This window comes from Brassica oleracea, chromosome C5 (assembly GCF_000695525.1).
Source record: "Brassica oleracea var. oleracea cultivar TO1000 chromosome C5, BOL, whole genome shotgun sequence".
Taxonomy (NCBI): Eukaryota; Viridiplantae; Streptophyta; class Magnoliopsida; order Brassicales; family Brassicaceae; genus Brassica; species Brassica oleracea.
Window position 1 is genome coordinate 18,365,608 of NC_027752.1, and position 13,360 is coordinate 18,378,967.

At 36.4% G+C, this 13,360-nt stretch overlaps 2 protein-coding genes across 2 annotated transcripts; one reads left to right on the forward strand and one right to left on the reverse strand.

The window, feature by feature from the left end:
• Nucleotides 1-4,014: 4,014 nt before the first annotated feature.
• LOC106294151 lies at nt 4,015-5,415 on the forward strand. Its single transcript, XM_013729751.1, has 5 exons — nt 4,015-4,395; nt 4,485-4,583; nt 4,677-4,756; nt 4,843-4,990; nt 5,067-5,415. Exons 1-5 carry the CDS (start codon nt 4,045-4,047, stop codon nt 5,265-5,267), a joined length of 879 nt encoding a protein of 292 aa, XP_013585205.1. The 5' UTR covers nt 4,015-4,044; the 3' UTR covers nt 5,268-5,415.
• Nucleotides 5,416-5,681: 266 nt separating this feature from the next.
• Nucleotides 5,682-8,577, reverse strand: LOC106292853. Its single transcript, XM_013728520.1, has 8 exons — nt 8,003-8,577; nt 7,738-7,919; nt 7,621-7,666; nt 7,358-7,536; nt 7,121-7,260; nt 6,627-6,882; nt 6,254-6,544; nt 5,682-6,111 (listed from the first exon to the last, which is right to left on the reverse strand). Exons 1-8 carry the CDS (start codon nt 8,391-8,393, stop codon nt 5,842-5,844), a joined length of 1,755 nt encoding a protein of 584 aa, XP_013583974.1. The 5' UTR covers nt 8,394-8,577; the 3' UTR covers nt 5,682-5,841.
• Between the last annotated feature and the right edge of the window lie 4,783 nt (nt 8,578-13,360).

Below are 13,360 nucleotides of genomic sequence, written 5' to 3' on the forward strand. Positions count from 1 at the left end.
TCATTTCAAACCCTCTCCATCTGAACCGTAGATTCTGCCAAACGTAATAAAGACCGTTAGATCGAGTAAGCTGAATCTAAATAGGATAAGAACTAATCATTATCTTAACGAAAAGATAAGATCGATAGCTAGATTCTAGCTTCCGAGACAAAGGATTTTATTCGGAAGCTGGGGGCAACTGTTGGACCCGAATATGACCCTCAGGTGAGGTACCGATAAGCGTGAGCTAGCATGTGGGTTGCGATAAGCCCATCATAACAAAGGGAGCTGAAAGCCGAGCTGACGACTGGACCTGGGAGACATCATAGCAGAGGTCACGACAGAAAGTGAGCTAACACCTTAAGAGACTCGGTCAAGAGGAGCCTAAAGCGAGTTCCGTAATTGAAGCCGAATATCTCGGAGAACAGTTGAAGGGTTGCCAACGAAACCTAGACTATATAAAGACGAAGAAGATAAAAGACAAGCCATCTCTTTTCCATATATCAACTTTTGTACTAGATTAAAAGCATTACGTATTCTTTAGTAATCATCTCAAGATACATTCCTTTGTATTCATCATCTTTCAACTCATCAATAAAATCATATTCATTCTTCAAGTTTATTTACTGGATTCAGCCCACGATTCTCATTCATCTCTCTTGACCTAACCTAAATCTAAGAAGTGAAACCTTGTCTCTCACAATCCTTTCCTAACTACTCAGACCAAAAACTTCCAGACAGTTGCATGTATATTTATGCTCTTCATTTCTTAATATTACTGGTGAAACTTCCATGATATCATTCATGTACTAATGTGTTTGCTATCTAATGCAGATAAATTTATCTACATTGAATACCAAACAATTGAAAAGAGAAATTGATCACAAAGTGGGTGTTCTTACCGTCTAATATATTGCTCTTAATATTGATCATATTGATGTGACAATTCTTTTGAATGTCATATTTTGCAACTTTATATTTACCAATATTGTTATTTTCTATGGACTTTATCTATCATTCATATATTATGCAGAAAGAATTTGAAGCATGATGTGAGTATATATGCAATATTTATAGTACTACTTACCAATATCTTTTACTTTAATATCTTTATTATATTATTAGTATACTAATGTGTTTGTTATATAATGAAAATGAATGTAAACTACATTGAGGACCAAACAATTGAGAAGGCAATTGATTATTAATTGAGTATTCTTACCATCCAATATATTGATGTTAATATGATCATATTGTTGTGAGCATTCTTTAGAATTGTCTTATTTTCATCTTTATGTTTACCACCATTGTAATCTTCAATGGTCTTTAGTATCATTCTTATACTTATGTAGATCAGTATTAACGATATTGAAAGCCAAACTAGTGAGAAGGCAATTATTCATGATGTGAGTATACGAGCAGATGCATTTTAGTAGAGGAAAAATCGGTTAATTATGTTCAAATAGTAGACAATACGAGCAAGATCATGATCGTGTGGTCCATATGTTTAAAAAAATTATGGAGAAACTTATCACATAATGTATTGTTATTTCTTTCTCTCTTTTAAATAAAACATTCTAATTTGATTTATCCTAAAAAGTAACTTGTCCAAAATGACATGTTTTCAGATTAAGTCAAAACAATTTAGGAAATCTACCCAATTTAGTGGGAGTATTTTAATTTTAATTTATTTGATAAATATTGACCTAAACAATAAAAAATCGAAAGAACTTAGAAAATCTAGCATATTTAGTGCAATACTTTTGGTTGATAATATTAAAATATGGAATTTTGAGATCTAAAGTATCTAACAACATATTATTTTAATTCGACATATTTTGTTTCCATGAAAGAATAATCAGATCTCAACTATCATATATTACATTACATCATGTATATTATAAAAATTATGTGTTTGAAAATCATATAAACATTTAAATATATGGTTAATGTCTAAAATATACACCACTAATCATCTAAAACAAATATATATATATATATATATCTAAAAGTGAAAACAAACATTTACACGGGTTATCATTGTTTTTACAGATCCATTACTTAAGTATGGGATTTTGTGTGATTATCCTATATATCAATAGTAAATGCGGTATCCTTAATTATTTATTTTCTCTATTTTAAAAAAGATATTTATCTTATATTATTGTTCTTAGTTGGTGGATAGATATCTTACGCATAAAATGAAATACAGGCTACATTGATATGTAATTTTAAGCTTCCTACTATGATATATTCTTTCGTATTTTGAAAAATGAGTTAATTACTTACTTCAAAAAGGTTCATGTTATATGGCATAACTAGTTGGGATATTTCTTTCTTTCTTTTATCCTCGTTTCTAATTACATGCATCAAAACTATTATTACATATCCAAAAAAAAATGCCTTCTATAGTATGTAAACTTTATATAGATATAATTTTATTTTTGACCAAATGAATTCAACATTTCTCTGTTCACTGCATTTCTTTAAAATCTCTAAAACAGAAATTACATTGTTATTTTTCTTAGATATTTGACTTAATTTTTCTGTATTTTCAAGATTATATATTCTACCAAATAGGGTGACCAAAATATATTTTGACCTGTAGCCCTCAAATATTATCTTGTACGTATACCCGATTACAAATAGTCAAATTATGATATATGCAACAAATGGTAATTCAATAAATATAATTTTTATAACTGTGGTGATCCCAAAAGTTTTTTATACCGAAAAATTAACGAATTGAAAAATGGTGATCTATTAACGAATGATGCTTTTTTAACCGGTTAACGAATGAAACTTCTAACTGAGGAAACTATATTTTCACACTCATTATGTGAGATATAAAAAATGTTGGCTGTTGCAAGAAGAAATTGCCACCTCAATAAATAGTCTAACAGAAAGAAAAGTGAACAACCCCTATATTTTACAACAAAAAGAGTGCATAGGTGTGCACATTAAATTCATAAAAACAAATTGATCAAAACATTTTTTTTAATAAAATTTAAGTGCACAACCCTTGTAGTTTACAACCAACCCGATATCATCAACTGTTGATTCTAGACTTCTAGTATAGGGTCATATCAAACATATCTTATTTCTGTCAGCAAATACAAGTTCAAAAATTCAAAAAAAAAATACAAATAAAAATTATAATTAATTAGCTTATACTACCTAATCTGGTAATTTTTTTATGTTTATTTACATGATGTATGGTGTAAGTTTATTCGATGTCTTATATTCTGCTCGAATTAAAAAGGATAAATTTATGTTACTAAATTTATATATATATATATATATATATATATAGGCTTCGAATGTTTGAAAACCTCACTGCACCCAGGGGGAGATCCATAAATGTTTTTAATTATAAACACCGTATTAGAAACAACAACAAAAAAATTGTTTGATGGGGGCACTTTTACAGTTTTTTTCACTAAACTTATGATATTTGATAATTTAACTTAAATTACTAAATAAAAAATAAAAAATAAAAATCAGTAGGGGGGCACGAAGACCCATACCGATGTGTATACATCCGCAGTCATATTAACAAAAATATCTATATATACTTATATATCTATATGTTTTATTACTATTTGGATCGTAATGCATTTGTTTTGCAATTACAACAATCATTCAAATTACATTTATATGGCTTTTTCATGTGTAAGATTTCGTCCCATGAACACAACGCACTAAAGAAAGTATACACAAACAACAAATTCCAAGAGAAATTCACGGAAGTAAATATGGATTCATGAACTATCTCTCTCTCCAGGTGTTGATAACAAGAGTGAGAGAGATCTTAAGAAAGCTAAAAACATGGAGTTTGAAAATTCCTTAAATCCCTAGAACTTTTCTCACTACGAAACAAGAGCCGATTTCATCTCAGATTTACTTCCCTTTAATCTCTCCTACTTTTAATGATTTTTTATTTCTTTCTCCTTTTGCCACAATTTTTTCTCCACCACTTTTTTTCTTCCGTTTCTTATATAAGTTGTTATCAATCATGTCTCTCTGTTTTATATATGATACACTTTAACCTAGAAAGAAATAAACATGTGTAGCAAGACAAGCATTGGAAACTATGGAGATGATTACTCAGGTTCGTGTCCCAAAAAACAGAAGAGTAATAACAATGGAAAAAGAAGAGTTCCTCGAAGAGGTCCTGGTGTTGCCGAACTCGAGAAGATCCGTCTCGAAGAACAACACATCTCTTCCTCCGCACAACTTCCTCCTCCTCAGCCGGAAAAACCTCCGTCTGTGATTCATACGACCACCACCATGAGATCCGGTCCGGTTTACCCGTTCCCGTCTTATTTTACAGCCGGATCTTTCCCTAGTGATCTGATCCCTCCGGCTCCAGTTTTTCAAAGGAATCACGATTCGTGTCTTCACTATCTCGCACCCGTAAATATTCAAAAATATATATTCAAAATTTTAAAAAATCGATTTATTATTTTTGTTAGTGATTTATTTATTTTTGTGTGTGTTTACAGATGAATATACCGAATCCAGGGTTTTATCAGTTTATAGAGCCCCCTTCAAATCAATCATCTTGCCATGACAATGTCTCTCAATTTTCTGACAGCCAAAAGGCAATTTTATTAGTTAAATCATTTTAAAAACAAAAAATGAAAAGTAATTTTGATTTTAATTTTTAATAATTTCTTCTGAATATTATTGAACAGATCGTGGCGGCAAAAAGGCCATGGCAAGTTATGGCAGAGTCTACGAGATGTGACGTGGGACCGACGGTAACCATATCAAGGTCTGTTTTTTGGTTTAAGCTACGTATCATATGCTTAGGAAAGTTCAAGTGTTACCTTAACTTTGACATTTTTTAATTTTTTTCAGAAATGGTAAACAAATCAAGCCCCTTGACCAAAGATTGAGAAATCATTTTCAAGATTCAGGAACCACATTTAGAAATCCAATCACCATTGATTCTCCTTCACCACCAATTATACCAAATTCTTCACTCGATTTCCCGCGCTTCATGCATGTAATGTAGTTTATTCTAAATGTTTTTATCAGTTTGGTTGATTTCTGCTTCATTCTCATCCTCCTTTTCTTTTTAGTATGAACAGAAGGACGGGTTTAATCGTGAAAGCATGCCACAAAGAGGCGTTGTTAATGCTTCCTCAAACAGAAAACCGTTCTACAGTTTCCTGCCTGCGAATGAGCAGAGAAATGGCGACCAAGATCTATCTATTAGCTTGAGAACCGAGAAATATGACACAGTCACTGATCACGGCATTGATCTTCGCCTTAAGTTATAAGCAATTGGTCTTTTAAGCAATCTATTTTTTTTTTTGAAACTTCGAATCTTTACATCAGTTTGTTGTTTTTGGGACATTAAAACAAAGATCTGCCAAATATTTGGCTTTGTATTTGCTTCTTTTTTTTCCCTTTAATATACAAACATAATGCAAGTGAAAGAATCTACATCGCCTTAATTTCATTTTTGTCTAAACAGAGTTTCACAGGACTAAGCATGAAAAGCAATCGATTTGTATTCAGAAACCTTACTTGCATGAAAAGCAATCGATGTGTATTTGCATTCAATTAATTATTTGAAACTTTGAAGCATTAGGAATTTATTGGAGTGTTTCTTGTCCCAATCAAATATTAAACCCTGAGAACAAAGTTGGCCTTCTTCAGTCAAAGTCCGCAGACGTTGATAGATATTCATATTAACAAAGTCTGAAACATTATTTTATCTCGAAATGTTTAACACCATAGAGCTCGTAAACATACAACGCAGACGGAACTTTAAAAATACTTACTGTGAATCTAAAGGGAAGAAAAGCACAAAATCTTCAGAGAGAGAAAAAACTTGGAAACATTCAGTGACTATATGTTAGAGGTGAGCGTTCCGATCTTGTCTCGAGAATTAAAATGAAGATAGACGAGGACAAGTGAAAAGAAGTAGAGAGCAAATGCCAAGACACATATCCAAAACGGATAAGTTGATCTAACATAGGCCGGTACGCCTATTATGAGGCCAACGATCACAATAATCAGAACTTCAGTAGAGTAATCCCAAGTCAATCCTCTTGTGTATACAATCGCTAATATAATCGAAATTCCCAGCAGATTGTTCATCGTAACATCCTTGTATATCTACAAGAACAAACCACATGACTTATTTTATAACATCCCGATTTTTGATATACGGTTGTGTATATTGAAAAGCCAATCGCCATTGACCGTAGGCGTTACACATTTACTAGTTAATAATAAATGGAGTTTGAATGAAACTAACCTCAGAGAATGTATCTGATGTAACTCTAGCCTTGTCTTTCTTGCGACAGAAGTGAGCAGTCAAAGCGTTTCTTAGGTTTCTTGCCAAAGGGATCACTACAAAGACAACATAGAAGGAAGGAACTCCAGCTGATTTAGACAAAAGCTCGATGTTCGCCATGAAAGGCGTTGCAAGAAATAGGACAATTAAAATCCCTACAATAACTTCAATTGTAGCTCTCATGGTTCTCTGGGAGAGCAACTTAGCTACAAGACTTTCCTTTGGTTGTTCCATCCTCAAAACTCTATCCTCCTGATGACATTAACACTTCTCCCATTTTCTTAATCTGATCAAGCAGCTTAAATATGAAATGGGAAAAGTGTAATGTACTTACAGCTCGGTTATCTCTTTGACACTCGGTGCTATCGAAACTAAACTTGTACTGTTTGAGCCATCGTGAGATTCCTTTCTCGAATTCAATCTCATCTATCTCACCATCACTATCGCTATCGAAATCAGCAAGCAATGTTGTAGCAAGCTCATGTATGTCACACTTCATTCGTCCTAGCATCCCAAACTCCACAGTCAGATCCTTAAGCTCTGACACTTGGATCTTTCCATCTTTGTTTACATCTATCTTTTCAAACAATCTGCAGAACAACCAGTAACTAAGTAAGTTTCCATCTCAAAACCAATTAACAAATAGTCCTTATGCATAATATAAGGTCATAACTTAATGTGAAGCTAGAAATGTTGAGTTTTTTTTGGGGCTTCTAACTTAAAATCAAATGGCTGTAAGTGGAATAGCCCAAGTCTCTTATATATTATTCATGCCCCACTGAAACCCTGATACTGGAATTAAAAGGTGCTTAAAGCTGGAATAAAAACCTGTGCAAGCTCTCTTTACTTAATTGTCCATTTTTAATAAAGCTTTGAGGTGAAAAATTCTGCAAATGCTTATGTACTTCTGACATGAGCTCAAACCTTGCACGATCTAAGCTCTTCTCTTGGTCTGCTGTATCAAAATACTGCGGCAAAAGCGTGTTAGATTTGGCATATATACTAAGATCATTTATAATACATATGGATCTTGGAGTTTCATATATGTTTGAGGGTGGCATATACCGAATAAAGAAAGTAGACAACAGTTGCAGAACCAGAGATTATTAGAGTGATCAAAACTATACGATCTTTCCAAGATTTGGAATCAAACATCTCTGAAAGTGTGACCATGACGAAAGGCAATAAAGTCAGGAGCATGATCCCTGCCGCTTTCTTGTTCTTAGGATCTGCTTTTACGCCAGCTTGTGCATACAAAACCGCAAAAAATATTCCCCAAATTAAAAAATTTCTGAAGAAAAGAGAGAATCAAGAGATTTAAAACATACCAGCAACGATCTTCATTATCAGTTGTCGTCTTGGAATCGTTGTGTCCTGTAAGGAATGTCTTAAAAAGTCATATCATGAATCAATAGGCTCAAAGAAGTAGAAGAAGAAGATCATACAGAAGAGATTCTCTGGACTTCTCCATTTCTTATGGACTGATCTGATCCCAAACCAGACAAACCAAAGACAACACAAGCTCCCCACTGCATGGTCAAAGCAAAGACAGTGTATGCCACAGTAACTCCAACGTTATTATCCACCATTGAGTTTGCAATCTCACGGCTTCCCGTTAGTCCACTTGCTGAGATCAAACCCAAAAACAAGGCTTAGTCTTACATCATAATCAAAAATATTCTAAAAGCTAAAGATGAAAGAGCTTCTTACAGAGAATAAGGGCTATTCTTGTGAACATTGTAAGGAGAGGGAACACAATTCCGCCGTAGAAACCGACCTCGAAGATCACAAAGAGCTTAGTCCTTCCTTCAGACAAGAAGTTTTCACCGATGATCAGTAGACAACCAAAGGAGAAAACTTGGAAGACGTATCCTGCAACATTGTCTGCACATGGCAGAAACCCGTAGACATGAACACAAGCATTCTTGGAAAGGCGATTTGGCGGATCGAGAGTTAGAATTTCATAGCTGGATTCTTCTTGAGATCCATCGGAGACCAAGATTGATTTATCCGCAGACAAAGAATTTAAAACACGACCGTTTACGGAAGAGATCAGAGCTATTACAGAGAGAAAGGACAGAAACAGAGAAAGACGTGCCATGGAAGTAAACTTGAAACAGAGTTTTTAGTGGGCAGTTTGGTCGGATCCTTCTCTTCATACGCGCATATATACACACATAAACTAAGTGATGGAACGTGATCTTTCTAGAGTGATTAGTTGAGATAAATATTAACCATGCAGTAGTGGTAAGGATTGATTGGAACAAGACGTAAACCTCTCAGAATCCTGAGTTTATTTTTATTGCTGTTTAATTATATGAAATAAAGTTATATCTTAAACCTCATTAAAAAACTTGGGACCGGACTAATCGTTGATGATGTTGTTCATCTAAGGATTAGTTAGGCTTGAATCCTGATACCCCGGGTAATAGAAAAAGAATATTAAAAATTGACTTAATCAATTATCGAGTCTAAATTATAAAGAACGTGAATGGCACCACTCTTACTATTATTAGCGGATGATTATTATAAAGAGCTGATTTTTAAGTTCGGTTGAAGTTAACTTCTTTCGTTTTAATGTGTGAATCAACAAATCTCATTTTCACAGCATTAAATGCTAGTGCACACACATACACCACTGCTAAGTTTGGTATATAAATTTGTTCATGACTTTTACTTTTCTTTTCTTCGATATGTCCTATTGGCTATTCGGCAGAATCAAAATTAATGCTACAGAGTGGATTAATCTAAAAACATGTCACATTATCTGGTCCGAGTTCATAATACCTTCTGACTAATGAAAAAACCATAGTATCGATTAGCAACGTACGGGAATCAACAATATGTTTTGTTGTTTGTTTCTAGTCGCTAACAATAATGAAAAAAAGAAAAGAATATATTCAAAGGAAAATCTTGGTTCACAAAGTGGAGGACAAATGTCGTTATTACTAATTTTAAAATCGTTATTCTTTTGTTTTTGCTGTACTGTAAGTGAAAGGAGGTGGAACTTAAAGAATGGGATCGTGGCAAAGAAGGAATAAATACCTTTGTTTCCACTATATATGTTCTACTTCTTCCAAATTCTTATTCTGTGATGCTCATTTCTTTTCATTACCATTTACTTTCGATTTATCTTCGCATAAACTTTAAAACAAAATTCAAAACTGTTACGTATCTTTGTATCCTTGATTGTGTTTGATGCGATTATGCTAAGTAAAAAAAAGACAAAGCAATTTGTTTGCCCAGTTCGTGGATCCGCCACTACGTCTGGGGGAGGCTCCTGTTCCCAATCCACTATCAGATCACTGGGAATAAACCTCCGATGAGGATACAATACTCTGATCACTATATCTTTTTGTGTTACAGGATTACAAAAGAGATAAGGGATCGAGATTACAAGAACAACAAGGATCGTGAAGCTTCTCTGGCGAACTTCGACTCCACGCGACGAGGTACCCAAGCTTCTTCTTCTTCGATCTCGTTTAGCTCGATGTAGCTCTGTTCTTGAGTGTGTACCTAACTCTAACGGCTTCTTCTCGTTGCAGGTGCTTTATAAAGACGACGGCCCATCAACGCATCTTCAGCTCCGCAATCTCCCGAAACCCGCTTGATCGAGTTCCTCATTCTGATAGTGAACGGCCCAATCCTGGAGGTCCAAGAGAGTGAAGACACAAGCCCAAACAACAATCTCCACTTTGACTTTACTCTCTTTCTCATTCAGACAAAACATCCAAACCCTAGCCTCCAGTCGACTCTCTCGACTCCTCTTGCCTCTCCGATCTCTGCCATGCTTCTCCGCCTCTCAGAACAACTTCTTCCTCCAGTTAAAATCCACCTCGGAGATAAATGAAAAGACTCCCTTTAGCTCCTATCCTCTGATCTGACCTCGGGACACACATCTGACCAGTCAATAACCCAAAAAACTGAAACTGAGACGACGACTGCTCTCTGATCAACCTCTGACCCGACGCTGACTCTTCGGAGATGACTACACTCATCGGAACACAGAAAACCTCTCTTGACTCCTCAGGTAACTCCACCTTCTGACTCACTTTAGTTTCCTAGTGAAACCGAGACCTTGACTCTTCACAAAAGATTTGATCTTTAAGGATCTAACTCTTATGAACTTGAACTAACACTCTGTCTTCTTTCCATTTCGACGTAACCCATGAGATTCCTCTTCCTGCTGTAAGACGAATCCTCTGCCATCTTCACAACCGTAGGCTGACGAGCCTACTCCAGAACCTTGACGCTTATCAGACTCTTCTCCAGAGTCTTTCCAGGTACACTCTTTGCTAGAATATCCGCTAGATTTAGGCTAGTGTGAACCTTGACAACTGTAGCTTCTCCTGCTTCTATCACATCTCTGATAAAATTGAACTTAGTACGAATGTGTTTAGTCCTTTCATGATAACCACCGTTCTTAGCTAAGAAAATTGCACACTGTGAATCACAATTTATTTTAACTGCTTGTTGCTCATAACCTAACTCTTCGCAAAACCATTTAAGCCATAGTGCCTCCTTAGATGATTCTGTTAGGGCCATATACTCTGATTCAGTGGTCGATAGAGCCACTACTGGTTGGAGACCCGATTTCCAGCTAACTGTGTTACCTCCCACTTGAAACAAATACCCAGTGACTGACCTACTTCGATCCAAATCAGTAGCGTAATCCGCATCACAGAATCCCTCTACCTTGAAGTCTGATCCTTTAGTGAACGTTAAGTTGTAGTTGAACGTACCCTTAATGTACCTTAGGATCCACTTCACTGTTTCCCAATGATCACGTCATGGATTTCCCATGAATCGACTAACTAAACCAACTGCGTGAGCTATGTCTGGTCGTGATCCCACCATAGCATACATGAGACTCCCAACTGTGCTTGCATATGGGATGTCTTCCATGTGCACTGATTCGATCACACTTTCTTTCTCGTCTAAGCTCCTCAACTTAAAATGAGATCCCATAGGAGTAGTAACCGGCTTGCAATTTGCCATGTTAAAGGTTGAGAGTACTTGCTTCAAGTACTTTCCCTGAGACAATTTTAGAAAACCCTTCTCTCTGTTTCTGAAGATATCCATTCCAAGGATCCTAGAAGCTCGTCCTAAATCCTTCATCTCGAATTCACAACTCAAACTCTTCTTCAAACTCTGAATGCCTTTTGAATCCTTCGAGGCTACTAGCATATCATCAACGTAGATAAGTATATAGATTCTTTCTGAACTTTATGTGCCTCTGATGTAAACACACAGATCATAACAACTATGCTTAAACTTCTGATCCTTCATGAACTCATCAAAACGTTTATTCCATTGCCTTAGTGACTGCTTGAGACCGTACAAAGACTTCTTCAGCAGACACACCCAATCTTCCTTGCCTTTAACAATGAACCCCTCCGGCTGCTCCATGTAGATTTATTCGTCTAGAGTACCATTTAGAAAAGCTGTCGTGACATCTAGTTGTTCTAGCTCTAAGTCCTCATTCACAACTAGAGACAAGATCAGCCTGATAGATACATGTTTCACAACAGGTGCAAAAACCTCATTGTAATATATCCCTTCTACTTGAGAATAGCCTTTAGCCACCAATCTAGATTTAAATCTAGGATCTTCAACTCCTGGAATCCCTAGCTTCTTCTCAGGTCACTTTACTAAATCCCAAGTTCCATTTTTCTCCAAAAAAATCATCTCCTCTACATTTGATGCATTCCATTCTTTGATCTCACGTGTCCTCATAGCCTCTGCATAGGACCGTGGCTCATATATCTCGATGTCTTGTGCAGCTGCCAAAGCATAAGCCACGACATCAAAATCATCAAATTTAGATGGCATCTTAGTCTCTCTACGACTTCTGTCTCTTGCTAGAATGTAACCGCTTAAATCATGCTCCCCTTCTGTACTGCTTTCTGACTCATTCTCTACTGAACCTCGTTCAATGACTATTGGGGTCGAAAACGGTTACGACGATGTTAACGTCCAAATCCCCGAAGAAGAAAAACGTAGAAACCTTCTTCGACAAATACTTTTTCGAAATAGATTCTTCTTTACGAAAACTTTTACGGAGGAAACGCGAGTCATCGGACAAAAGCCCGAAAAGGATCGTTACGCAGCCACCTAACACGTGCTCCGCTCGGTCGCTACGTAGCGACCGAGTTTGAGCCAAAGCTCGGTCGCTACATAGCGACCGAACGTCCATTCCGCTCGGTCGCTACGTAGCGACCGAGCTAGAGCAGGAGCTCGGTCGCTACGTAGCGACCAAGCTCAAACCGAAGTTCGGTCGCTACGTAGCGATCTAGCGCTCGGTCGCTACGTAGCGATTGAGCTCTTCCGAAACATTGATACGACATTAGTCCATGCGTTCTCATCTACCCTTCGATGCTATCTCCCGAAGACCGTAGCGAACCCATTTCACGATTCCCCGCCATTCTAAGTTATCGATCAAATTTTACCGTAAAAACTGCGGAAAGTTCGTTCTTTATCGAAAGAAGCCGTAATAAACGCTTCGAGTCGGAAGACGTCCCAAAGGGACCTAAGAGATGACTCGAGGCCCAACTTACGATTTCTTAACCAACAGCCCGTAAGCCGCATGACGGTTTACGCTTGGTTCGCAAGGAAAGATAAATGTGAAGTTTCCGCGGATAAATACGAAATTTTGAAGATAATTACGAAGATCCGAAAAAAATGGAATATCTCCATTTTTATGCTATGGCGGCTAGGGGCAGAAGGGGAAAAGCGTAAACCGACCTTGGAGCCAGTATATAAGGAGTCCTAGGCGAGAGGCATGGAGGAGGACTTTTTTGACAGCAGACTTAGCACTTAGAGCGATTTTAGGCAATTTTCCGTTATTGTTATTCGATCTGCGACTCAATTAGGTTTTTGCCGTCTTAGAGTTTTAGAACTAGGAATCTCGCCGACAGCTCTCGTACCCCAGGCACTTACCTTATTATAAATGCTCAAACGCAAATTCAGAATAAGAACTATCTTGCTCTCTCTTTCGATTTCTTATTTTATAATTGTTCTTGTTTCATGTTCTGATTGCTTGGCGTGTGGTATTAGCAGATATCCGGG